General features: G+C 63.9%; 1 protein-coding gene and 1 long non-coding RNA gene across 4 annotated transcripts; both read right to left on the reverse strand.

Annotated features, from left to right (window-relative positions):
• Positions 1–1,326: 1,326 nt before the first annotated feature.
• Positions 1,327–14,093, reverse strand: FGFRL1 (fibroblast growth factor receptor like 1). Of its 3 annotated transcripts, none has more exons than XM_039838359.1 (7): positions 13,848–14,093; positions 13,229–13,326; positions 4,524–4,796; positions 3,471–3,551; positions 3,163–3,378; positions 2,672–3,025; positions 1,327–2,577 (listed from the first exon to the last, which is right to left on the reverse strand). In XM_039838359.1, exons 2-7 carry the CDS (start codon positions 13,308–13,310, stop codon positions 2,147–2,149), a joined length of 1,437 nt encoding a protein of 478 aa, XP_039694293.1. In that variant the 5' UTR covers positions 13,311–13,326; positions 13,848–14,093; the 3' UTR covers positions 1,327–2,146. The 3 variants fall into 3 exon arrangements, with proteins under 3 accessions (XP_039694293.1, XP_039694292.1, XP_039694294.1); XM_039838358.1 differs by having other exon boundaries at positions 3,094–3,378; positions 13,848–14,089; XM_039838360.1 differs by lacking the exon at positions 3,471–3,551 and having other exon boundaries at positions 3,094–3,378; positions 13,848–14,092.
• A 2,238-nt stretch (positions 14,094–16,331) lies between these two features.
• LOC120582928 (uncharacterized) lies at positions 16,332–20,931 on the reverse strand. The gene is made up of 3 exons (XR_005647683.1): positions 19,277–20,931; positions 16,682–16,832; positions 16,332–16,571 (listed from the first exon to the last, which is right to left on the reverse strand). It is a non-coding gene; the product is annotated as an uncharacterized LOC120582928 (long non-coding RNA).
• Positions 20,932–25,618: the final 4,687 nt, after the last annotated feature.

Here is a 25,618-nt window from a genome sequence, read left to right on the forward strand (position 1 = left end):
TTCCTCTGCCCACGGTCTCCCTGCAGCCCAAGGTCACCCCCCCAACCCCACCCCGACCTTAGACTGAAACCCAACCAGGCGTCAGTCCCAAGCCTGCCCTGTCTGGGCAGCATCTGTTTGGGTCACCAGCTGTGGGCTGGTGACTGCGGGCATCCCGCAGCAGCCGGGACCTGGGTCTCCCACAGCGTCCATTGCAGGTGGCCCTGCCCCAAGCCCCGTCTCTACCCATGGAGCCAGGACCACCCCAGTGGGGCCTCCCTCAAGGTCAGCCCTTGCCTCCTTGGGGACAGGAGTGGGGTCCACCCCGGGGAAGCCAGAGGGCGGGATGATGCTGAAGAGGACAGAGGCCTCCATCCTGCACTGCAAGGGGGTCCCGGTGGCGGAGGGGGCGGGGGACCGGGGGCCCAGCCCTGGGGACTCAGCTGGAGAGGGGTGTGGACTCGGCCCTCATCTTGGGGGCCCAGCACTGCCCGGGAAGGATGGTGGGTCCCCCAGCTGGCAGAGTCTGGCTTTGTCTCGTGAAGCCGAGACCCAGGGCCAGCTCAAGCAGTGCCCTGGACCCCGGCAAGGCCTTGCCCTTCCTGCCGGACGTTCCGAGCCTCTGGGGATGCAGCGTGCCTCGCGCCGGTAGCTTGGCCAGTCACACGAGTTACCGTCGTGCCTTTTCTTGAGAGGCGCCAGCAGCCCTGGGCCGGAGGCAGCCCCACCCTTGAGGGCCGGCCGAGCAAGTCGGAGCCGCAGGTTGTCTGGACAGTGAGACCACGCTGCACAACCCAGCGTGGCAGGTAGACTCTTCAGACGGTGCCCTGCAGGCTGCCTCAGCCCCTCAAGGCCATGCAGCTGAACCCTCAGAATGCTGAACCCCCAGAATGCAGGGTGGGGCAGACACAGGCCCTGAACTGAGGGCCACGGGTGCTGCACCAGAGGGGGACACCCACTGGGCCAGGACGCCAGCTGCAAGTGTGTGGGGCAGTGCTTCTGTCCAGGGCGCTGACGATGGCCCCGCGGACCCTGGCCCAGCCCAGAGCCTCGGGCCCAGCAATGGGACTCCAAGACCCTCTGTGCTCCTGGTTCTGGAACCCAAGACTCAGGCCCACATGCAGATACAGGTGCCCACACACACACCTGTGCACACACCTGTACAGGCAGGCCCACACATGTGCACACCCGTGTAGATGTGGGCACATACAAATGTGCACACACCTGTACACCAATACAGGCACACAGGCTCACATATGCACACCTATAGAGACACGAGCCCACACGCACATCTGCACACAAACACAGGGCCCCCCATACACACCTGCACACACAGGCAGACACCAGTTTAGAGGAAAAAGATGCACATTTTCTTGTTTAACAAAATAAATTAAATATACGAAGCCTCAGCTCAAACTCTATATAAAATCACAGAGGTCTGGGGCCACCTCGGGCAGTGGGGTGACAGGAGCCTGGCTCTGAGGTGGACACCCAGCATGGCCAGGTCTCTGTGGCCCAGCCCTCCTTTCATCATTAATATTATTATCTTAATTTCTTAAATATAAATATCAGGGCCCCCTGCCCCTTGGCAAGGGAGGGGGGCACAGAGGCGCCCCGGCTGGGCTCCGGCCTCTTGAGACAAGGCCCGAGACCGCTATGCCCGACTCCCAGCCCCGGACGCTGGTGGGCTCCTGGGCACCTGGGACAGGTGGTGGCAAAAATAGGCACCCACCTGCCAAGGCCTGGGCAGGGAGACGGGTGGCAGGCGTGGGGCAGGGTAGGGAGTTTGGGGTTTGCTAAGCCAGGGTGCCTCTCAGATCTCCTGCCAGGCCGGGGGTAATGACCGCCGGCCCCGTGCAACCCTCCACACAGGCCAAGGGCTTCACGCATCAACTGGCCCACCGCCACACGTGCTCTGCCAAGTTACAGACACAGGCCTCACCCAAGGCTCTAAGTCTGGATGTGGGTGTGACTGTGTGTCTGCAGTATGTCCGTGTGTGGTGTGTGTTGTGTGTGTCGCACGCACACATCTGCGGCGTGTGCATGTCCAGGAGTGTGTGTGTGCCTCGCACAAGGTGCCCAGGCTGCTGGCCGTGCCTCTCGCCGGCGGCCCAGCTTCCTCCGTGGCCCTCTGCTCCCAGCCCGCTTGCTCCAGAAGCGGCTGCATCTAGCATTGGTAGTGGACATGCTGGTGCTGGTGCACCTTGCCCTCCACGTGCGTGTGCGTGTGCGTGTGCACATCCGTGTAGAGTTTGGGGTAAAGCTTGGGGCCGACAGCCGAGCCTGGGCCCAGCAGGTGCTGGGGGGCTGCTGGGGCGCCCAGCTCCTCACACAGCACCACGCCAGTGGTGCTGCTGAGGGCGGGTGGCACGGGCAGGTCCTTGTCCCCAGCACGGTCCCGGGCAGTCGCAGGTGCGCGGTGCGCAGGCACGGGAGGGCCAGGCGCGGGCGAGCACGGCTTCTTCTTGGCCTGGCAGAGCCAGAGCAGCACAGTGCCCAGGAGGAAGACGGCGCCCGCTGGGATGCCAATGACCACGGGCCACGGCAGGCTCGCGGCTGAGGACGAGGGGGCCACGGGCGGCCCTGGCGGCTTCGGGTCTGCAGGAGAGAGCGGGGGAGAGGGTGTGGGGGGACGTCGGCACAAGGCGGGCCCACGGGGGGCACCTTGGTCCCGGCCGGGGCGGGCGCCCACCTGGGAGCACGGTGAGGAAGGCGCTGCGGAAGCTGTAGCCCATGGTGTTGGCGCCCAGGCAGATGTACATGCCCGCGTCGTCCGGCCGCGCGCGGGTGACCAGCAGCTTGTTGAGGTAGGAGCCGTCCGGCCGGGACCACACGTCGCCCGTGGGCAGCACCACGAACTTCTGGCCGCCCACGTCGATGGTGGCGTTGTAGCGGCCCTCGGTGCCATGCTCCACGCGCTTCAGCCACTGGACCACGGGCTTCACGTCGCTGCGCACTCTGCACTGGAAGGAGGTCGTGCCCCCGAAGTCCACGGTGGTGTTCACGGGGTGCGTGCCCGTGAGCACGGGCTTGGAGCGCGTCCGCTCTGCGGGGACACAGCGTGTGGGCGCGGCCCCGGCCCGCGCCAGCCCCCGCCCCCGGCCCGGCACTCACGGATCACGTCCACCTTGTAGGTGGCGTTGATGGCGCCCGCGCGGTTCGACACGCGGCACGTGTACTTGCCGCTGTCCTCGGGCCGCAGGTTCTTCAGGCTCAGGGTCCACGTCTTCCTCCTGCGCTCGCCAGCCTCGGGGCGCACCAAGGCCTGGTCGTCCTTCATCCACGTGATGTCCGGCCGCGGGTGCCCGCTGGCCACGCACTTGAGGCGCACGGAGCTGCCCACGGGCCGTGCGATCACCCGGCGCCTCATCTTGGAGGGCTGCGTGAAGCGGGGCCGTGCTGCGGGCGGCAGCGAGGCGGTCAGCGGGGCTCTCGGAGGGCCGGCCCACCCCCCCCGCACCCACGGACGGTGACACGCGCACCCTGCTCACCCCACTGCTCGCCGGCTGGGTCTTCCTGGCCCCCCGAGGAGCCCTCACGCCCTGGGCCCTCCCTGGCCGGGCTGGTGTCCTCTGCAGAGGGGAAGGCACATGAGGGGGCCCCCGCCGCCCCCACCCAACCCCAGCTGGGAAAGCGCCAGCCATGCAGGCAAGGCCAGGGGCGCACACCCACGTCTCAGTCCCAGAGACAGCTGGGCAGGGGACCCGGAGAGGCATGAGCGGGGCCAGAGCTGGCCCCCCACCCCGGCTCCGGGGGTCTGCAGGCTGGGGAGGCGGGGCGGGCACAGCCAGCAGCTGCAGTAACCCTAGCCCACATCAAGGGGCCGAGGGCTGGGTGAAGCGACATGGCTCGCATGCCGCCCCGTCACTGCCCCTTTGAAAGGACGTGGGGGTGCCGCAGCGTTCCCATTCCACACCCCAGAGGAGGGCCTGTGGGGGCGGGGCACGCTGAGGACGCCTGCCCCCACCCCACCCCCGGGACAGGACACCTGCATGGAGCCCAGGACCGAGGCCCAGTCCTCAGGCCGCCCCCGGTGAGCGGGAAGCAGGCGCCCGGCGCCCCCTCCGTGAGAAAGACCCACGCCTCACCCGTGGGGCAGGCCCGGTGCCAGCGCCTGGTACTAGTGAGTGGAGGGCGTGTCACTGGGGACACCACCCAGGCCCCAAGCCCGGGCCCCAGAGGCAGAAGAGAACACAAGGCCCTTTGCCTTTGCTCCCAGCGGTCCCTCTGAACTCAGAAACCTGAGCCTCAAAGTCACTGCCGACGCCGAGGCCACAGGCCTGCCCCGCCCACCCTCGCTGGGACCACTACCCTACGGCCGGGCACCCACCCCGGCTGCCCCCCCCCAGCTAGCCCTGGCTGTGGTCAGCAGAGCCTTTGGGCAGGAAGGGGCCCTGGAGTATAGGCCTGAGAGGGGGCCAGGCTGGGGGTGGTGACAGAGGCCAGGCCCCTGTCCTGGGCTCAGAGGAGGTGACGGTGGCCAAGCGCAGACAGGGTGCTGTGGGCTGGGGGCTCTGGGGGGGTTGCGCCCGGCCGGCACTGACCCATCACGATGAGGGTGTAGTTGACGCTGAGGCTGCCGAAGCCGTTGGTGGCCTTGCACACGTAGGCGCCGGCGTCCTCCCTCTCCACCTCCTTCACCCGCAGCCCCTGAGGCAGCACGCGGAAGCGGCTCCAGCCGCCGTGGATGGTGCGGCCGTCCTTGGTCCACATGGTCAGCGGCGGCGGGTCCCCCTCCACGGGGCACTGCAGCCGCACGGTGCGGCCCAGCCGGGCCACCTGCCGTGGGACCACCTTGTCCGCCATCCTCGGGGGGCCTGCGGGCGGGTCAGAGGGCTCCGTCAGGGAGATGGGGACCGGCAGGCGGTCAGCCGCCGAGGCGGCATGGGCACCAAAAGTCAGGGGGCCGCCCCCGCGGCCACCCGCCCAAGGCCCCTGCCCGGCAGCCGCGGCGGGGCCTGAGGCGCGGGCCCTGCTCCCAGACCGAGGTGGCCAGTGTTCACCGAGCCCACTGTGGGCCAGCCCTGCGTCCACTGAGCACCCACCACACGCCACGGCCCAGAAACCAGAATGCCGGCTGCCCGGAGCAGCTCGCCCAGGAAGGGGCCTCCCAGGCCCCGCACAGGCCTGTGTGTCCGTGCGGCACGCACACGGGTACCGTGTCTGCGGCCCGTGCCTCTGCTGGCCTGTGTGCACGTGGGCTCCCGGGTGAGCACGGGTCTCCGTGTGTGTGGCTGCCTCTCCCTGCTGCCGGCCACACCCAACACATGGCTTCACAGCGCTGGGGGAGCGGGCGTGACCACAAGGCCCTGGGGTCAGAGGGCGAGGCACGGGGGATGCTGGACCCAGGTGCGGGGTTCCCGTTCGGCCATGGTCCGTGCCCACTGCCCGCGCCCCCCCCGCCCAGCCTGTGTCCTCGGCTGAGGCCACGGAGCCCCTCAGCGGCCGGAAGGAACCCAGACCGAGTCTGTCGGCCTGGTGCCTCTGGACTCGAGGCAGGGACAGTGGAGTGTGCTGGGAAGGACACTGCAGGTGTCGGGAAGGACTGGGCCATCTCCCGGCCAGCACCGGCCAGCACTGATGGCTGTGGCAGCCCCTGTACCACTGGACAAGCGTGGGGGTGCTGGGCTCTCAGGCACAGTCACCCCATCAACTGTACCCCCAGACCAGAAGAGGCAGCCATGGGCACCTGCCGCCCCTCCCGGGGGCCGGCTTCCGTGACCCCGCCCGCCAGCCACCAGGGAGGCGCGTCCACCCCACGCTGCAGCCACTCCAGGCGGGGAGGGCCGGCCGCCCGCACGCTGGCCTCGCAGCTGTCCCTGGGTGCTCTCGCACGGGCTGTGGGTGGCGTGTGTTTTTAATAACCAGCCAGTGTTTCCTTGATGTACGGCCGAGGCTGCGGCCGGGGCCCGAGAGCGTCCGGGCTCTGCCAGACCCACGGCGCTGGCTTCCCCTCGGCATCGCCCACCCCGGGCGCCCCTGGGCCCTCGCGGGGCGCCAAGCCCCTCGCCACTCATCCATGGTACTGGGGTCCAGGCGCCTCAGGACTCCCTGGTAGGGACAGGTCCCAGGTCCAGTCTCGGACTCCAGTGGTGTCACCCCAATCCTGCTGGGGGACTGGGGTGTGAGGGACAATGATACTGGGCACCTTCCCTCTAGGACCATGAACAAAAATGGGGGCCTGGAGGTCACAGGGGGCCCTCCCGGCCCACCCATTCTCACGCACTCTGCCAAGCCCACCCTGCCAAGATGCAAGCCCACTCCCCAGCCTTTCCCGGGACCCACGTCCTGCCTCTGCCTCGGGTCCCCCACCCACCATGCTACCCCCAAAGTCCCCAGCCAGCCCCCTCCTCACCAGCCTCCCACCCTCACCCCAAGAAGGGCTTTGAGACCACCTCTCCCCAGTCCCCAGATTGTCTCCAGGGCCCCCCAGACTCTCATCCACAGGGAGGGGCTGCAGGACCCACAGACAAGGGGCCTCCTGAGGCCCCCCCAGCCCAGCCAGGGTCCCAGCCTCACTCCCAGGCAGACCCTGTCTGCCACCTGTCATTGCCTGAAATCCCACCATTCACAGGGGCCTCCCAGGCTGCAGGACAAAGAGAACATCCCCCAAGCCCGCCAGCGCCCTGGGCCTCCCAGGCTGACACACACCTGGGCACACACGGACACATGCAGCTTCTCAGAAAGCACAGGGCGGGACAGCGCCTGGCCTGAGAGGCAGCGTCCTCCTGCTGAGGATCGTCAGCCCTAACGTCATCCAGGGGGCACAATCGGGGGTGAGTCCGACACCCTCCCAGGACCCGCCAGCCGCGCCGGAGTCTCCTCCGGCCCAACCCCAAGCCAGGCAGGAGAGCTGGAGCCACACGCGGGTGCAGGACTGGACCCCCCTCCGTCACTGCAGAGAGAAGGGACAGAGCCAAGTGCTGCCAGACGGCCGGAAGTGTGGCCCCGGGGCGGCCCCCTGAGCAGTGCTGGGGGACAGTCAGGCTGGAGCCAGCCTTATCCTAAAGCAAACAGCCCCTCCCCCACCCCTGCAGCCAGCCTAGGCCAGGCCAGGCCCCTGGGCGCCCCCACACCCGCCTCTGCAGACCCCGGCAACGGGAAGCCCGGACCCCACCCCCGGATTCCTGGGAATGCTGGCCGCCAGCTCAGCTGCCGACGCTCTGTACTTAGCATGGGAGACTCAAGCTCTCATTGCGCCACCTGGACAGGTGTCCAACCTGCCCACCAGGGAAACTGAGGCAAGGGCCGAGGCCGGCAGGCTCCGGGAGTCTGAAAGCTCCCAGCAGGGCCGTGGGGGCCCCGGCAGCGGCACCATGGCCCCCTCTGGGGGCCCCCCTCCAGGAAGGCTTGGACCCTGACATAGCCCGTGTCACAGCCCTGGGACGCCTCAGGCAGAGGCAGGACGCAGGCAGATGGGGGTAAGTGGTAAGCGGAAGCTGGGTCAGGGTCTCATCCCTCGATGGGGGTGGGGGGCAGGGAGGGAGTCACCACCCCTCTCCTGTCTCTTTCTCCCCCCTCTCCCCAGCTATGAAGGCCAGGTCAGGAACGGGGGTGCAGGAGGGGCTGGGGTGCGACCTGGAGGCCCTACACCCAGACCTTGGCCAAGCTGCTACGCTGAGCAGACCCTGTCACGCCATCCTCCAGACACTGTCCCCCTAGACCCATACGCCATCCCCCAGACACACTGGCTGTCCCTCAGCCTTTCACACACACACACCCACCCCAGGACACCTCTGAGCACCTGAGACCCCCAGGCCCACCCCCTCGCCGCACCTGGCCAGGAACTCAGCTCCCCTGGGTTTAGTAAAACGAGATCCCTCTGTAAGTCCAGAGATTGTCCCCCCGCCCCACCCCAATGGGCCGGGGGGAGGGTGCTGGGGTGGAGAGAGGGGTGACGCGTGGGAGACAGATGGGGACAGGCCGCCGGGGGGCCGCCCCACCCTTGGCACTGCGACTGGGGGCCTCCCCTCCTCCAGGGGCTCCCTGCCTCTTTCGGGGACGTCTGAGCAGCACACAAGTCCTCACTCTGCTCGCGGTCTGTCAGGGGCCCGGACACAGGGGCGTCAGCCTCCACCTCCTCTGCCCAAGGCAGTCTGTGGGCCCTGGCCTGCTGATCCCAAGCTCCCCTCAGGACAGCCGGCCCAGGCACCAGCCCCGCTCCAGGCCCCACACGCAGGGACCAGCCAGGCCCAGCAGGGGCAGAGGCACTGCGGTCTCGGGCTCAGCCCAGAGCGGCCGCCCCAGCTGCTGACGCCCACCCCCAGCGGCCAGATACAGGCGGGAGCAAGTGGGCAGGAGGCGCACCTGGCCAGCTCCCCTGCTAAGCCCCAGAAATCTCCAGCCCGGAAGGAATCTTCTGGCCCAGGGTGGGTGGGTGTCAGGCTACTCATGCTGAGACGGTCTATGGGGTGAAGGGGCCGTCCAGGAGCCACTGATGCGGGGCACCCCTCCCAGAGTACTGAGTGACCTCGCGGTGGGGTGGTGGGGCTGGGCCAGTGGGCGGGGGGCCCATGTCCTCTCCACATGACAAGAACGTCCGGCACAGGAGCTGGGCCGGGGAGGCTCAGACACAGTGGCCCCCAGGGCCAGCACCCTTCCCAGGACGGCAAGGCCTTGGGGGAAGGACGGGGTGCCCCCAGGAGGGGCATAGGTGACAACCACAACAGGGTGAAGTGTCGTGAAAACACAAGCTCCTGGTCACCGGCCCCTGGGGGCTGGAACCGCAGGATCCCTGGGGGGCTGGTGGGACCCGCAGAACAGCTGTTTGCCCCAGAAAGCAGACCACTCTGGGCGTGGTAAAGGGAGAGCCTGAGCCACCACGCAAGCCAGCTGGCTGCAGTGTCCAGTCCCCTGCGGCCCAGCGGGCCCCCAGGCCTGCTTCATCTCCTGGAAGCCCCCGGGGTGGACCTTCAGCAGACCCCGGCCGCGGGGCCGTCCTCCCTGCCATGCGGGCACAGAACGTCACCCCAACGGCACCACTGCCCTGGGCAGAATCTGTCAACAGCTGACAGGGACCAGGGCAGCACCCAGACCCACTGACACGGCGCCCACCCAGGGGGCTCCGCTGGATACCCAGAAGCCCCGCTCCACGTCCAGGTCTTGTGAGGTCCCCCAGACTCCGAGCTCATTCCTCCTCCACACTGCCCACTCCGGCCGCCTACCTCGCCTCACCTAGAACTCGGGTCCCCAGAGCTTGCTCTACCCCAGCAGTCACGGAGCTCGGAAGTCCCTTGTCCACTGAGGCCTCCCTCAAATGCCAGCGCCGGACCCAGGCCACCCAAGGGACTCCGCTCCCCATGAGCCCTGCTCCCAGTACCCACGTTGCCTTGGAAGTGTGACAAGGACATTCCCTGAGCATGGAACCCCCTGGGGAGGTTGGGCATTTAGGCAGAACTGATGCCGCATCTGCTATGAGGCCTCGCACATTACACACGGGGCACACGGGGCACTCCCAGGAGAGAGCCCCACACCCGCCCATACCATGGCCACAGCTCACAGCAGGCCTCTGAAGGGCAGGCTGGGGGCACACAGCCCTCAGGGGACGCACGTGTGGCCCAGTCCCCACCAGGGTCGAGCGGAGCACAGAAGGCGTGCAGAAGGCAGCCCTGAAGCCACCGATCAGTGGCCCTGGACAAGGAGACGCTCTGCAGGCCCAGCCCGGAGGGGCTCGGCACCGCGGGAGCCAGAGGGGGTCACCGTGGAGGGTCAGGGCAGCCAAGCCCCGTCCTCCCGCCTGCCACGCAGGCCCCGTCATTCACTCCTCAGCCCTCGGCCGCACAAGCTCGTGTAAATCTCCCACGAAATAAACTTACGGCAGGAAGAAAAGCAATTGCTTCCTGTCAGGATGAAGCCTGGGCTTCCGTAGCCCTCGGGCTGCCACCCTGCCGTGGGGACAGCTTCTGGGAGCCCCACTCCACGCTGGTTCTCCCTGGGGGGTGGGGTGGTCCCTGTCGGGGAAGGGGTGCAGGTCCCAGGACTCCTCCCCAGGGCCAGGGGCTGGGTGGGAAAGTCCCCCAGGACCCCCCCAAGACCCCTCCCCACACTCCCCAGCCAACCAGCCTCTTGGCCCAGCACTGGTCTGACCCCACTCATGGCCCCCGTCCAGCTACATCAAGGCACCCGTGACCCCTGGACATCCACCCCAGCCAAGGTGAGCTGCCCCTCTGCCCACACAGACCCTCACCTGGAGGCCCTTCACCTCCTCGCCTGAGTAGCTCCCACCTCTCTCAGGCCTGCCCTGGCCTGGCCCCGTGATGCCCATGCCTTTCCCCCTGCCCCTGCCATCCTGGACCATGGGCCCTGGGCTCAGCCCCACCCTGGAGCCCAGGCAAGGGCCCAGAGAGCACCCGGGGCTTAGCCAGGAGCACCCCGGGCTTAGCCAGGAGCACCCCATGACCAGCACTAGGAAGAGCAGAAGACGGGCTAGGTGGCCAGCGGCACGGGGGAGGGTGCCTGTGGGTCTCGGGGACAGTGGCCCCGGCACCCCTTCCCCTCCCACACTGAGACCTGCCCACAGAGACCACCACGGGGACACACCAGGCTGCAGTCCCCAGGAGACACACAGAACGGGCCCAGGGAGGCGAAGGTGGATGGCTTCGATGTGTGAGTAGCCCGCAGCAGGCCCAGCCAGCCTCCCCCACACGGCGGGCGGCAGAGTGGAGCTCGGCAAGCCGAGGCCAGGGCGCTGCTGGGAGAGCCCCGTTTCCCTGGCTGGGGCCCAGCGATTCCCGCACAGTGGAGGGGCTGCCTGGCCTCCAGGCCCAGCCAAAGGGGACTTTGTTCACAGCCCCCTCCTCCCCCCGAGGGCAGTGATTTATTCTCCCTTCCAGGAGCAGCCGGTGGTGGCTGGCCCACAACCCCACCTCGCAGTGCCCGGCCTGGCTCCCGCACGTCCACCTCAGCCCCGCAGCGCTCTGGCCAGCCGCTGCCCGGCGGAACTGGGGGCAGACGGCGGCCCCCTGCAGCCTGGCTGGAGGCCAGGTCAGCCAGCGCACACGCACACTGCTACCATCATCGATGGCCACACACCTTCCCACTGCCTCACGCATCGGCAGACCCTCCCCAGCACAGCCCTGACGGCCGGTCGGCCCCGAGACTGTCCTCCCCACGAGACTAGGCGCCCACATGCTGGCCAGCACCCAGCCTCCTGGGAGCAAGGTTCAGCCCACCCAGGGCACGCCGGCTGGTCCAGAGGACAGGGGAGTGACCTCAGGGGCTGGCTGCTCAGAGCCCACTCCACTGAGCCATCCCTGGAAAAGTTCGAACGTGGCACTTCTCAGAAAACCCTGAGACAACTTCGTACGAGTTATTTGTGAAAAGCATTTCGTTCCGAACCTCTTGAGCTCCCACTGTGAGAAATAAAATAGAAAGGGAAAAAGCCAAATCCGATCTTTTCTCAAATTTGAGAAAAACAGTTCAAGACAAACCCACCAAGATTGTGAAACTTTGGGAAAGGGGAACTTTAAAAACATGATCCGAGTCTAGGGGTGTGCCGGTTCCAGAAACTGTGACACCGCAGGACACGGCTTGCAGAAGGCCCCAACCCCCGCCCTGGTCTGCCAACCTAAAGGAGGGCCACGCAGGGCCTGCTCCCTGGGGAGAGGGGGTAGGGGGCCCCAAGAAACCAGCACAATCCAGGAAGAGCACCCCCACCCCCCAAAACCACAGAGGCCCTGCCCTTGGACAGCAGCACTCAGCTCCCCCACCGCTGCCAGGCCCACGCTGCAGAGCCAAGGCCCACGGGGCTGGACACCAGGCACAGCCCAAGGCCACAGCCAAGGGGCACAGAGCAGGGTGTGGGGCCTCTGGGGCCCCTCAGCGCCAACTGAGGCCCTGCTGTCCACTGCCATCCGCTGCCCGCTGCCATCCGCTGCCCGTTGCCATCTCCCACTCCACCTCAGGCTCCAGCCAATGACCAGGCAAGGACAGCAGCCTCCAGAGCCTCCCTGGCCAAATGGCTAGGGGACAGGCAGGTGTGGAGACAGGGTAGTCCAAATAAAAGAGGAATCAGGGTCTGGGTCGTCGGCCACAGGGGGACTTTGCTGGGCATGACCCAAGTGGCCGCATTGCCCAGGCCGTTGTCCAGCTCTGCCATGGCTAGGCAGCCCCCACCCTCAAGATGGCCGGCCAGTGCCGGGCCAGTCATTGCCCGGCAGGGCACATGGGAAGGGGGGGTACCTGGGCCGCCGCCCGCCACCCAACACCCGAATGTGGCCATATAAGGCTGGGTTGGGCTTGGTGCGCCCGCTGGGCGGCAGGGGAGGGTTGCGAAGCCTCAGAGGACTGGTGGACAGGGCAAGGACGATCCTGAGTGGTCAGCACACCGAAAGGGCTGGCCTGGGCACAGGTCCCGCCTAGCTGAGGGGAGGCCAGCAACAGACCATGGTGGGCAAGAGCCTGCAGGCGCCATCACCCACCAGCTGAAGATGCCCTCACTTGCTAGGGCTGGGGACTGGGGTTAGGGTCCCTCAGGAGGCATCCCAGGCCCACCCACACGACGTCAGATGTGTGAGCACCGGCCTGGCCTTGCTGTGGCACAGGCCAAGACACAGGGTGTGGCCTGTAGTAAGTGGTCCTTGGGGTCCGCCTTGAAACGGGCTCCGTGCCACCCAGTGCAGTGTCCTATGAGCCAGGGACGCCGTCCCCTGCTGCTGCTTTCTACCTCCCGGGGGACGGGCAGGCCTGGGGCACAGGGTTAGGTCATGAGTCCCAGATACCAAGAATATCCCCATGGTCCCCACACTCCACCCTGGCCACTATGGAGGCCTCTGCAGGTTCCCAGCAGCCTAATTGGGTCCAGTGTGCCCAAGCAGCCTACCCCAAGAATCAAGGTGACCAGCTGCCCTCAACTGCAGTTACTTGTGTGGATATGCATGTGGCAGTGTCCAGAGCCCACCCTGCTAGCAAGCCCACAGGTGCAGTAGGGGTGCCCTGAGGGTGAGGAGGGACCCTATGGGTGACCCAAGGGTAAGGAGGGCCCTGCAGGTGAGCTTGGGGTGCCCCAAGGTTGAGAGGGCACCCTGTGGGTGAACTTGGGGTGCTGCATGGGTGAGGGGGGTCCCATGGGTGAACTGGACTACCCTGTGGGCTACCTGGGGCGCCCCGCCGGTGAGGGGCCTTGAGCTCAGGGCCAGCAGGGGCGGGGCGCAGGCACGCGCCAGGCGGGCACTGGGGCAGGGTTGAGGGCCGGAGGGAAAGGGGCGGCGCTGGCGGAGGCCAGGGCGCCGGGCTGGGCGCCAGGACTCACCTCGGGCGGCGGCGGCCGGCGGGAGGGCCCCCAGCAGTAGCGGCGGCAGCAGCAGCAGCAGAAACGCGGGACTCGGCGTCATCTCGGCCGGTGCGGCCCTGAGGGGCGGTGCAGGCGGGGGTGGGGGGAGTCAGTGGCGCGCCCGGTGGGGGTCGCCACCCTCTGGTCTAAGGCCCCCGGCCGCAGGAGTCGGGGTGCGGGCCCGCGCTCCGGGCGCAGGAAGCGGCGGCGGGGAGACCGTGGGTATCAAAGCAGACAAAGGGTTTACACTAATTACCGCCTCCCGCCGCCCCCTCTCCAAGCACCGTCTGGATTCCTGGCGCTTGTAACTCGGGCCTGCCCGCGGGACACACAACACCGGCGGCCCCGCAGATAATCGCCTGCGCCATTAGCGGACAAATTTGCGCTAGGGGGGGCCACGTGGGGTGCCGGGCAGGGGCGGGGCGCGCAGGACCCCGGAGCGGCCAGGAGAGGCGGCGGCGCGTGCCAGTGCCCCGCGGCGGCACCGCGGCTCGGGGAGCAGGACCCTCCCGGCCTGCGCCCCGGCCCCCGGCCCCCGGCCCTCCAATCGGTCCCCCAGTTGTCTCCCGGGACCGCGGGCGGGCGCGGAGGGGCTCACCTCGGCTGAGTTCGCGGGCGGCGGGGCTCAGGGCCGGGCCCGCGGGGCGCGCTGCGCGGTCATCGCCGCCCCGGGCGCCGCACCCCGCCGCCCCGCGCCCCCGGGCCCGGCCTCGGGACGGCGCGGCGCTACCTGGGCGCGGGCGGCTCGGGCCGGGGCCAGGGTCCGGTGCGGGGCGAGCGCAGGGGTCTCGTCCGAGGGCCGGGGGCCGGCACCGAAGTCCCGGGGCGGCGGGGCGAGGGGCCCGGGGCGGCGCGCCGCGAGGCGTCCTTCCCTGCGGGGCTTTGTCAACTCTCCCGGAGCGAGCGCCGAGCCCGCCGCGCGCCCCGCCCCGGCACAACTTCCCGCCAATCGGTGCGCCACGGCCTTCGCGCCCCGCCCCTCTCCCCGCCCCGCGCTCGAACTTTCCGCCAATCCGCGCGCGCGCCGGCCCCGCCCGCCGGCCCGGGTCCTTAACCCTCGCGGTGCGGGCGGCCCGCGGGCGGGGCGGCTCCCCGGGGCGCGGCCCCGCCTCCTCCCGGCCCTGCCCCTCCGGGCCCGCCCCCTCTGGGCCCGGCCCCCGCCCAGGCCGCGCCCCCACCAGGCTCCGCGTACCGCCAGGTGTCCGCAGCCGCATCAGAGGCCCCAACTTCGGGGCGGCCCCCTCCCGGGCACCCCCAGAGCTGACCTCTGGCCAGCCCCGTTCGCTCGGCCAGGAGGGCAAACTGGCTGGCTTCGGGACGTTCCTGGGCCTCAGGGTCCAGCTCTGTGGAGCCGCTGGGAGCAGAGGGGAGATCCAAGATCCCGCTGAGGTCCCAAGCGGCTGCGGGGAGGGGCGGCGGGGGAGCAGGTCTCAGGTGATGTGGGGCACAGGCTTACCTGGTGCCCTTGACTGAGGGCAGGTATGGTCCCATTGCCCACTGGCAGGCTGCCAGCCTCTCACCGGATAGTGATAACACAAGGACATTAATAATGATAACGGTAGAGAACAATGCACCGAGCGCCTCCTTTAATCCTTACAACGCGGCAAGCGTCTGGCTGTCACCTGGTGCAGATGAGGAAATGCAGCCCAGAGAAGGCAGGTAGTTTACCACGGCCACGTCAGGGGCCCCTCACTTCAGGGCGCCCCCAGTCTTGGCATGTCCAGGACCGGAAGTGCTGCCGCGGAGGCCGGCTCTCGGCCATTCTCTCCGCACTGCCCTGCCTCCCCCCCGCTCCCAGCGCCCAGCACGCAGCTGGTCCCCGCAGCCCCCACAGCCCCCACCAGCCCAGCTTCTGTGTGATCTCTCTGAAGCGCACCCCCTCCTCTCCATCCTGCACTGCCAGGCCTGGCTCCCCCTGGCTTTCCCTCCACTGGGTCTTCACCTGAATCAAAAATCATTTTAAAGCACACGCTGATTCTGCTGTGGCTGCCTAGTGCCCACGACACAAACTCCGTGATCTCTGAGGCCCTGGATGCCTGGGTCCAGTCCACCTCCACCCGGACTTACAGCTCACGGGCCAGGCAGCACCCTCTGACCTTCGCCTAGGCTGTTCCATCAGGAACCCCGCCTGGAACAGCCTCTCTCAGGAGCCCCCTCTTCCAGGAAACCTTCCAGGGAAGACTGGAACTGTGTCCCCAGGGCAGAGGAGAGCAGGGCGAGGGCGTGCCAGCTGTCAGGGTTTGGGGCCTATCAAGGCCCAGGCTGCCCTTCCCAGGCCAGTGATAAGGCAGGTTCTCAAATCCTGTCTCTGGGCCCCTCCTGGGTGAGGGGAGGCGTCCTGCCTGCACCTCAGCGAAGGCCCAGAAGTCAACCTGAGTGGCCCTGCGTATGGCCAGGAGAGTAGAGCAGGTTCAGGGTCCACCTCAGGACGGTGAGGGTGGCGCTAGGAGTCACAGGTGCTTTGGGACAACACGGCAGGTAGGTGGAGAGGTCCAGGGCTAGTGTGAAGGCTGCCCCAACTTCGCAGACAGGTTTGTGAGGAGACGCCACTGGAGCGTGAAGAGCTCCACAGGTGTGCAGCCTGCCAAGGGCAGGTGTGTGGAAAGGTGGCTGGGACGGGGCGGGGGAGGGAGGTCAGGCAGGGAAGTGGGGGGGGCGAGGGTGGAGGATAAGGTGGGCAGGTGAGCGGGCTCAGGTGGGGAGGCGTGGCCCGCACCGTGGGCGTGTGAGCCTGAAGGGCGCGTCTTGAGTTGGGCCCACAGCGCTGCGGGCGCCCACGGCTTCGAGCCGCCGCCGGCGCGGGGACGCGCTGCCCCCTGGCGGAGGCGCGCGGCATGGCGGCTCCCTCTCCCCCCGCCGCGCCGCTGCGGAGCCCCGGACCCACGCCCGCCTCCCGCATAAGACGCAGCACACCCTACTCCTGAGCGCCCAGCCGAGGCCGCTTCCTGCAGGAAGCCCTCCGGCCAGCGAGTTCCTTGGTCTCGACCCACCCCCGCCCCCATCTGCCTTCTAATCCCACGGAATCATCATGAGGATTACAAGTGTCTGTTTCCCACCTGCCCAGCACAGGTGAGCCCCAAGAAGCATTTATTTGCTCTTCATATGACCATCGTTCCACCATGACAAGCTGCGCCTGGCTCTGTTCCAGGCTCCCTGGGTGGGCTGGAGCTGTGGGGTTCGTGGCCCCAGTCCTCACAGAGAGGGCGTCTCAGTAGCTGGCGCAGTGACTGATGAGAAACGCACCAGGTCTGGAAAGTGCTTGGCTGATGTGCAGGCTTCTGCTTCTGCTCCAGATGAAGTAACGGGCCGTTTACACACTGGCCTGAAACAGCAAAAAAAAAAGAAAAAAGAAAAAGAAAAATCTAAATTAAAAACAATTTTAAAACAGAGATAAATACAAGTAAAAAACAGCACCCAAGACACCAGACATACAGAAAGGGACTGTGCTCCTTGAGAGGTAGAGCTCTGCGGTCGCCCTGCTCCTTCCTGGAGAGAGACTCCAGGGCCCAGGGCAGGGACCCCGGCCACGGTCTCCCTCAGGTGCGCAGACGGCCGGGCGACGAAGAGTTCACAGGGCAGCGTTCTGGAGAGGAGAGAGCGCATGGGGAAGAAGCCCCAGGGGCCCAAAGAGCATCATTTTCAGGGCTTAAGGTGAGAATAGGTGGGAGCCAGAGCAGGAAGAAACTCGAGGCTGGGGAAGGAGCCACTGGGGGCGAGGGCCCACCTAGGACACGGTGGCGCTGGCGACTGACAGCCGGCGCTGAGAAGCTCATGATTCAAGGGCATCGGGTAAAGTAGGGAGAAGGGTCCCGCCAACGCATGTAGCTCTGGTGCTGCCTGACAGTTAAGCTTGGAAACTAGACTCAAAGGATCACGCACCTTCCGCATAATTGCATCCCAGAAACAAAGGCAAGAACGACTTTAGGAACACAAAACGAGCTGGCGCCTAGAGAGGCAAAATGCACAATATCTGACAGCTAATCAAAGTTAGTGTGAAAAGAAGCAGGAAATTATAACTCATGCTGAGGGAGGAAAAACTGATCAAAACTAACCCAGAAACAACAAAGACGATAGGAGTAAATCGGACACACTCACTGTGACCGTCGCATATGTAAGGTGCCGGGGGAAAGATTGACTGAACTAAGTAGAGACACGGAAAAAACTTTAAGCCACAAATTGAACTTCTAGAGATAAAAATGATGATATCCGAGATAAATAATACATTGAATGGGATTACTAGAATATCACAAAGAAAATCAGTGAACTTAAAGATGTAGCCGTAGAAACTCCCCACATGAAACACAGAGAGAAACCGGCTGGAAGAGGAACACGGCATCGGCCCACGGGGGACAGCGTCCACCGGTGACGTGCGAATGGAACTGGAGTCCCCGTCCGCGAAAGGAGAGAGACGGGGCAAAGGGAAAATGTTTTAAGAAAAAATGGCCAGAACTTTTCCAAATGTAATGAAAAACGCGAACCCACAGTTCCCAAGAGCTCAACAGAACTTAGCACAAGAAACACGGTACGTCGCTCTCAAAGTGCGGAAGACGGCTGTAAAGAGAAGAGCTTGGAAGCACCCCGAGGGGAAAAGGAGCATTTCGTACACAGGGACAAAGGAGCGGGTGTCTCGCTGAGGAAACAATGCACGCGGGAAGACAAGGGAGCGACATCTTTAAAATTCTGAAGAAAGAAACCCTGTCGACCCGGACGCTTTATTAGCAAAGATACCATTTGAAAACAAAGGTGAAATAAGGATTATTTTCAGACACAAGGAGCTGAAAGAATTAGCCAGCAGCAAGTCTGCAAGCACTGTGAAGGCGCGTCCTCTGGGCAGAAGGAAGATGGGACCGGAAATGCTAACTACACGAGTAAGCCCCCAACATTTGTCTTGTTATTTAAATCTCTTTAAAAGACAATCGACTGTTTAAGGCAAAAATCCCATCGATGCCTTGTGGGGTTCATGCCATACAGAATGCGTGACAACAGCACGGAGAGGACGCGAAAGCGCCGTGTCACGAGGGCCTTTCGCTGCACGTCACTTACGAGACACGACAACAAGTCAAAACGGACAGTTTTACATCCCAGAGCCACCACTAAAAAACCTACCGAAACATTACAGCTAACAAGGCAACGAAGGCGGCAGAACCATTTTTAAAAAACGATAATCCAAAATCAAGCAGAAAAAGAGGGAGAAAGAACAGTCGAGACAAATAGAAGATAAACACCAAGGCGGTAGATTTAAACCCAGCCCCATCGGGAATCGCGCTCAGCGTGAATGATCCAAGCGTCCCAATGAAAAGGCAGAGGGGACCAGGGGAGGAAAAAGCAAGGTTCGACTATATGCCGCCGACACAGAACACACTTCCAACACAGATACAAACAGCTTAACAGTAGAAGGATGGGAAACATGCACCGCGCTAACACCGCGAAAGGAACGCGGAGCCCTACGTCGGGCTCGGAGAGAGCGGACTGCAGGGCAAGCGCATTGCCAGAGATAAACGTGACGAACTGGTAACACCCTCGACATCGCGGGGACATCGTGGCCCTCCAGGTGCATGCGCCTAACAACGAGCGAGACGCCCATGAAGCAAAGCTGATTAGGAGAAACGGGTAAATGCACGATTATACTCAGAGGTCTCAACATTCCTCTCTCAGCGTCGGATTCGACAAGTGGACAGAAAACCACGCGGAAGGTAGATCTGGACAACACTGTCAACTGACGTGGCCCACGGTGATGGAGCCATCCAACATGTCCTGGGCCACAAGTCTCAGTATATTTAAAACCATTCGGGTCGTTCCAAGAACGCTCTCCGGCCTCATTGGAATCACATTAGGAATCAGAGGGAGAAAGATGCCTGGAAAGTCCTCCAATATTTGCAAACCAAACAATCCACCCCTTAATTTCCCATGTATTGAAGAAGAAACCAAAAGGAAAATTAAAAATTACGTTGAACTGAATGGAAATGCAAAGATGACATAGCGAAGTCCGCGGAAAGCAGGCAAAGCAGCGCTCAGAGCGAAACTTACAGCTCAGACATCTGCGCGGCACAGAACGGGTCCCAGGCAGAGGCCTCAGCTCCCATCCAGACGAGCTAGAGAAAATCAGGACGAATGAACCCCGAAGGCCACGAGAGAAGGGAAATAGTAAAGATCTCATTGGAAACCAATGAAACAGAAGACACAAAACAATAAAGAAAAATAAGGCGACCAAAAGCTGATTTTTTTGAAAGGATCAATAAAATCGATAAATCTCTTACCGATGGATCTGGAAAAAAAGGGAGAAGACAGAGAAGTGACATTACTGTAGATACTATGCAATCAAAAGAACAATTGGAAATATTTTGAATAACTTCGTGCCGATAAATTTGGCACTTTAGATGAAATGGACAAATTCGTTGAAAAACAAAATCTACCAAAGCTCACTCTAGGAGAAATAAAAGCCTGACTATAACTATTAAATAATTTGAATTTTTAGTTAAAAACCTTCTCCCAGAGAAAACATGAGGCCCAGAGGGCTTTGCTGAGAAAGTCTACAAAACATTTGGGGGGAAGTAAAACCTAATCTACACAAACACTATCAGAAAAGCAAAGAGGAGGGGGACCACCCAACTCAGCGGCCGAAGCCCGCCTGACCTTGAGGCCAAGGCCGCAGCGGAGAGCCGATGCTGCAGAAGAAAATCTGGCACGAACACAGAGATGCGAAACATTTTTAATTGTAGTTCATCCAATCCAACAATGTAAAACAAAAGGATAATACCTCATGATCAGGTGGGGATTTCCCCAGAGATGCAAAGTTGGTTAAGCACTGGAAAACCAGTCGATGTAACTTACCATGTCACGCGAAAGGAAAAGCATACGATTATTTCAGTAGATGCAGAGAAAGCACTGGACAGAATCCAGCACCCATTCCTGATTTCCAAACAAACAGCTGTCAGCGAACTAGGCCGAGGACGTCCCCGGCCTGACGAAAGACATCTACGAAGACACCGCGGCTGACATCGCAGCCAGGCTTGCCAGTCGGACACTTTCCCCCAAATCAGACCCAGACGGGCTGCCCGTCCCACACTGTCCGGCGCTCGGCCGGACGCCCGGCCCGGCCCGGCTGGAGAGAAATAAGCGAGATGCTCCCCGTTTATAAATGACATGCCCCTCTACTTCTATGTGGTGACTCCACAGAACCTACGAGAAGAAAAGGCACTGAGCTAGTAACAGCTCACTTCGCAAGGTTGCAAGACGCAGAAGCCGTACCTACAGGTTGGTCATCGGGGCTGCGGGAGTGGGACTCCCGCACCGTGCTGCGGGCAGCCCGCGGTCGGGTCGTTCTGGAAATGCCTTCAGGGAGGTCTTCGAAGCTAAGCGCACGTCCAGTCTGGCCCAGCAATGCAGTCCTTGCCTCTCAGGCGCCCGCCCGGCGAGGGGAAGGCCCATGTCTGCAGGGAGGTTTGGACCCGACTGTCCACAGCCGCTGTGTCTGGAGGAGCCCCACAATGGCCGCCGCTCCCGTGTCCGTGGGCCGCACATGGGCGAACCCACGGTCGGACCCCGTCCCATGGGGCCCAGTCGGCGAGAAAAAGGAGCGAGCTGTTGACACCCGCAGCGACACAGGTGCATCTCAAAACAGCTGTGCCGAGTGAAAGAAGTCCGTCCAGAAAGCGTGTGAAGGCATTTGTATAACATTCTAAAAGGAGCCAGTCGATCTAGCGACAGAAAGCGGATCCAGGCCGGCGGGGGGTGAGGCGGGGAGAGGCGGGGCGAGGCAGGGGCGAGAAGACAGTCGGGTCATTCACTGTCTGGATCGTGGTCATGCTTGTGTCAAAAACCCATCAAAGTCCATGCTTTGAAGATTCACTGGTCGTTCACCTCGGTCAGGGTGTTTCTAGGTGTTTAAGGGTGGTCTCCGTGGCGGGGGGCGGGGGGGTGAATGTGCCGCGCTGGAGGAGGGGTGTCAGTCATCCCACACGTGTTCACGCACGGACGACCCCTTTTTGCTTCTCTCCTGTGACCTGCGTTTCAACTTGAGAACCTCACGGGGCCTTTTCCCTCGTCCGTGGCTCTGATCCCGAACCACTGTTTGGAGGGCCCAGGTCCACTTTCTCCTTCCTCTTCCGGGAACACTGCGGGGCTGGCTTAAGCTCTGACCTAGAGTCCCCTTCAAATGCTTAGCCAGCCCTGCAGCGATCGCCATGTGTGGCTGGTGACACCGGTCCTACTTCACCGCTGGCCGTCACAGGACGTGGCCAGAGCTTCAGGGCTGACCAGCACTGCTGTCAAGGTCAGGCCCCAGTCCCCTGTAGATGTGCACCCCTGACCCCTCCAAGGAGATCCCTGCCCAAGGCCAGGTAGGACACTGGTCAGGCCAGGCCGTCCTGATGGGTGGACAAGCCTCCCCGATGGAGAAGCCGGGTGGCCGCTGTCATTGGCCCAGAGTGTCCCTCTTGGGTTTCTCTGTAGCTCCCCCCAGGGCAGTGGTCTGGGTGTGGGGTGGGAGCTGGGGGCAATGCTGGCATCCACGGCCCCCTCCTGCATGGTGCCTATGCATAATGTCACCTGGAGGGACCTCTGCCATTCCCGCTGGAGTGGGGGGTCCCGGGAGTCCCAGAAGAGGGGATTTCCGGCCTCTCCAGGCTGCTAGGCTGGGCTGTCCACGGCCTGCCTCGGCCTCGGCCAGGGAGGGGGCCACCCATGCCAACCCCAGGGGGCCCACAGCCAGGGGAAGGGTGCGGTGCATGGGCCCTGGCAGCTGCACCCCGGGCCCCGCTGAGCCATGGGAGGGTGACACCCAGGAGCTCTGTCCACGCCCACCGCTGCCCAAGCTGACCCAGTGTCCCCTCTGGGCTGTGGGCCACCACGCTCAGGACAGCCCTCCTCTCAGCCCCTCCCCCTCCCCCCGAGAAAGGCTGAGGTCGCACCCGGGTACATGGTGGCATCCGAGTCTTCCGCCCACAGCTTCCTTGGGCTTCGTCTATGCAGAACATGGAAGCGGTGGAGGTCAGAGGTCAGAGATCTCAGGCCGGTGGGGCCACCTCCTTCCCCCTTCACACCTGGGAGGGGTGACACCCGCCCTGCTGCCCTGTCCCCTGAGGGAGGCTCCCTGACCCACCCCTGCAAAGAGTTCTTGCACAGCAGCCCTTCACTGGTGTGGGCCTGTCCTGGCCGTGGGCCACCAGCACTAGAGGTGGCCCCAGGACACAGACCCTGCACAAGGGTCCTGGCACCGGGTGACCCACAGATCTAAGGAGCCGGGGTGGAGCTTGCCGATGGGAATCACTGGGCAGCTGGCAGCTGTTTGTAAAGACAGGGCTCCCTCCTTCTCCCCTGAAAGCGGGGAGTGAAACAGAGCTCACGACACAGGGGGCAGGGTGGCCACAGGGCCCAGGGCTCCGTGCGGCGGCCGACAGACGGCTGGGCCTGGACGAGGCCTTTGTTGGCTGAGGAGCAGCGATTTACGAGGAAAGGGGGGGCACCTTGAGATCAGGGAGGAACATGGGGACCGCTGGGCCATTATTCTGCCTCCAGGACCAAAGGAGATCGGCCCCCCAGGCCTAGCCGATGATGCCAGCCGGAGCCTGGGCAGCAGGCGGTGACCTCGAACACTGCGCAGACACCTCAGGGGAGCTGCTGGCAAAGCCCCAGGAGTGGCCTGAAGGTCAGACACCTGCCGGCCTCACCCTGGCCTGCAGCTCCATCCCCACTGGTTCCCACGCGTGACCCTAGGGCCAGCGGCACCTGGCAAGTCAGACCCACATCTTAGCTAGACCCGGGGGCCTCCCCCACACATGCGCTTCTGAGGCAATGGGCCCTCAGGGGTCCTTGTCAAACGTGAGTCAGCTGACAAATAGGGTCCCAGAAAACGAAACACATAGGTCTCCCCAAGCGCTGCTGGAAGCACATGCCGACCGTGGGTCTGCTGGGCGCTCCTGGCGCCCCCACAGTGAGGCTGCAGGGCCGGCATCTGCCCCAGACTTACACCCGTAGGACCTGGAGGCCATGATGGAGTGGAGGATCCCCGACAGGTCCGGATGCAGCCACCAGCACAACTGCGAGCACGGAGGGGCGCCGGCGGCCACCTTCGGGGACTGCCCCGTGGAGGGGACGTACTGGCTGCCCAGGGCTTACTGCGTTCTGGCCTGACCCCTAGCTGGTTCCCAGCCTCGAGATCCATCATCGCTGGTCACATGCACAACATTCATGAGCCACCCACGGCAGCGTCCCCACGTTGGTCCCCTGACCTGTGACGGGCGGGTTGCTTGGGAAGCCCCCTCCCCACCCTGGACCCTCCATGGGGAAGCTGCAGAAATTAGCTCCCACAGCAGAAGCATGGCAGACGCAGGGGACTCCTTCTGTGTTCCCCATGTAACTTGCCAGGTTGGTGTTGAATGACAGATGACACAGTGTAGCCCATGGTGATAATCACAGCTAAGGTCTGGGTGCAGTATCTTTACTGGAGGAAATCACAGCCACAAGCACCCAACATACAGCTGACCTGCAAATGCCATATTTTCTGTCTCCATCACAGAAGAGACCAGCAGCACTCTGCCACCACGCGAGGCACGTTGGCACAGCCGTCCCACTGTCTTAACATGACCCCGAGAGCTGGGCTTCTTCGATGACATCACACTGATTGGACTGGGTGGGCGAGAGGTAACAAGCACCTTGCAGCTTTTGTGACATGCGTGCTCCCCAGAGAGTGGGGGCACACCCTGTGAGCTTGAGGGCCTCGTGGAGGTCAGGGAGCCCAGGGTCGGAAGTGTTACGACCTGTTCAAGGTGAGATGACTCACTGCACCTCACACGCACACTCCCAGAGGCACAGTGCCCCGTGGGGCTGGATCTGGGAATGCTGCTCAGACCTATTTCCTGGGCAACAACAGGTCACGTTGGCAAGAAAAGGCTCTGTGGAAGAAAAGGCATGACACAGGGTGCTTAGCAGACAGCCCCTCTGAGCCCACATCGCCTGAAGCACCATCGGCAGAGGCACCTCTGGCAATGCCAGGTGGAGCAGCGCCCCTGGCGCCCTGGAGCAGGACCAGCTCTTCCCCCGAGCAGCGACCCCCGGCTCGGAAAGCAGCCCCAGGCTTGCACTGAGCTCTGGGGAGGTCCGACCCGGCTTACTGAGTGGCCGAATGCCCAGAGCGCCCAGCGAGAGCCGAGTGCACGCAGCATCTGTCCCGAAATGCAGACCCTGGCGACCTGAGGGCATCCGGCGAGTCATGCGCTGGATGGGGCTCCAGCTCCGCTGAGCTGCCCCTACCCTCGCCACACGGGTGCTGCCGGAGGAGCTTCCTGCCAGCTGCCGGGGTAGAAGGGAGGGTGCAGAGGGGCGGGCGGGCACCTGTGTACACGTACCCACATCGTAGTGGGAGGAGTCGAGGTGGCACATCCGCCCCAAGCTTGCTCTCCAATGGGCAGCACCCAAGAGGCTGACCAGTTAGCCCGATTCAGAAAGACTGAGATGAGAAGTCTGGACGAGGAAGTCTGGGGAGACGCAGAGTGAGGGTGCTTTGTCCCACAGAAGCGCCCACATCGATCCTGGGAGTGTCCCCTACATGGAGACTCTCATCGACAGGGTGTGTTGATCCCAGGGACCACCTCCCCTGGCCCAGGCGCAAAGCGGCCTGGGATAGAGGCTGTGCACCAGCCAATCACGCGGACTTCCCCAGCCCTCCACAGGGCTCCAAGCCCAACCCAAACCAGTAAAGACCAAAGCGAACTATTGTGTGGCGGGAGGGTGGGGACGCACCGGCAACCCAGTGGCTACTGACTACATGGAGCCACATCAAAGAGGTAACTTACCCCCGGGGACAGAGGGACAAAGCAGATGACTGTCCTGGAGCTACAATCAGCTCCAAAGGAGGGGTCCATCCTGCCCCCAGGACAGGTGGCAGCGGTCTAGAACCCACAGCTGAAGGGCAGACATCCAGACACACGGGCCACCACACCCTCACGGCCATGTGGGTCTCCGCTCGGCAGGTCTGCAGTCTGCCAGGGAACCCAACGGCCTCCCAGCACGCTGGACGCTGAGGTGGCCCCCAGCTGTCCGGGTCCTCAGGCCACCAAGCCAGCAGATAAAGAGGCTGCTCTACAGCTGGGTGACAGGCCCAGACTGCTACAGAGAAATGGGGTGAGTGCTGTGAGCTGAGCTGTGTCCCCGCACCTCAGAATGGGACCACATTTGGACATAGGGCCTTCAGAGAGGTGGTTACAATGAGGTCAGGACGGTGGGCCCTGATCCCGCACAGACGCACACGGGAGAAGGTGCCATCTGCCAGGCACGGAGAGGTCGCGGAAGGAAGCTGCCTGCCACACCTCAATCTAAGGCTCTGAGGGGACAGGGCTGGGGCACGCAAGTTTCTGTCATGTGAGCCCCAGC

Source organism: Pteropus medius, unplaced genomic scaffold, assembly GCF_902729225.1.
Source record: "Pteropus medius unplaced genomic scaffold, Ma_sr-lr_union100, whole genome shotgun sequence".
Taxonomy (NCBI): Eukaryota; Metazoa; Chordata; class Mammalia; order Chiroptera; family Pteropodidae; genus Pteropus; species Pteropus medius.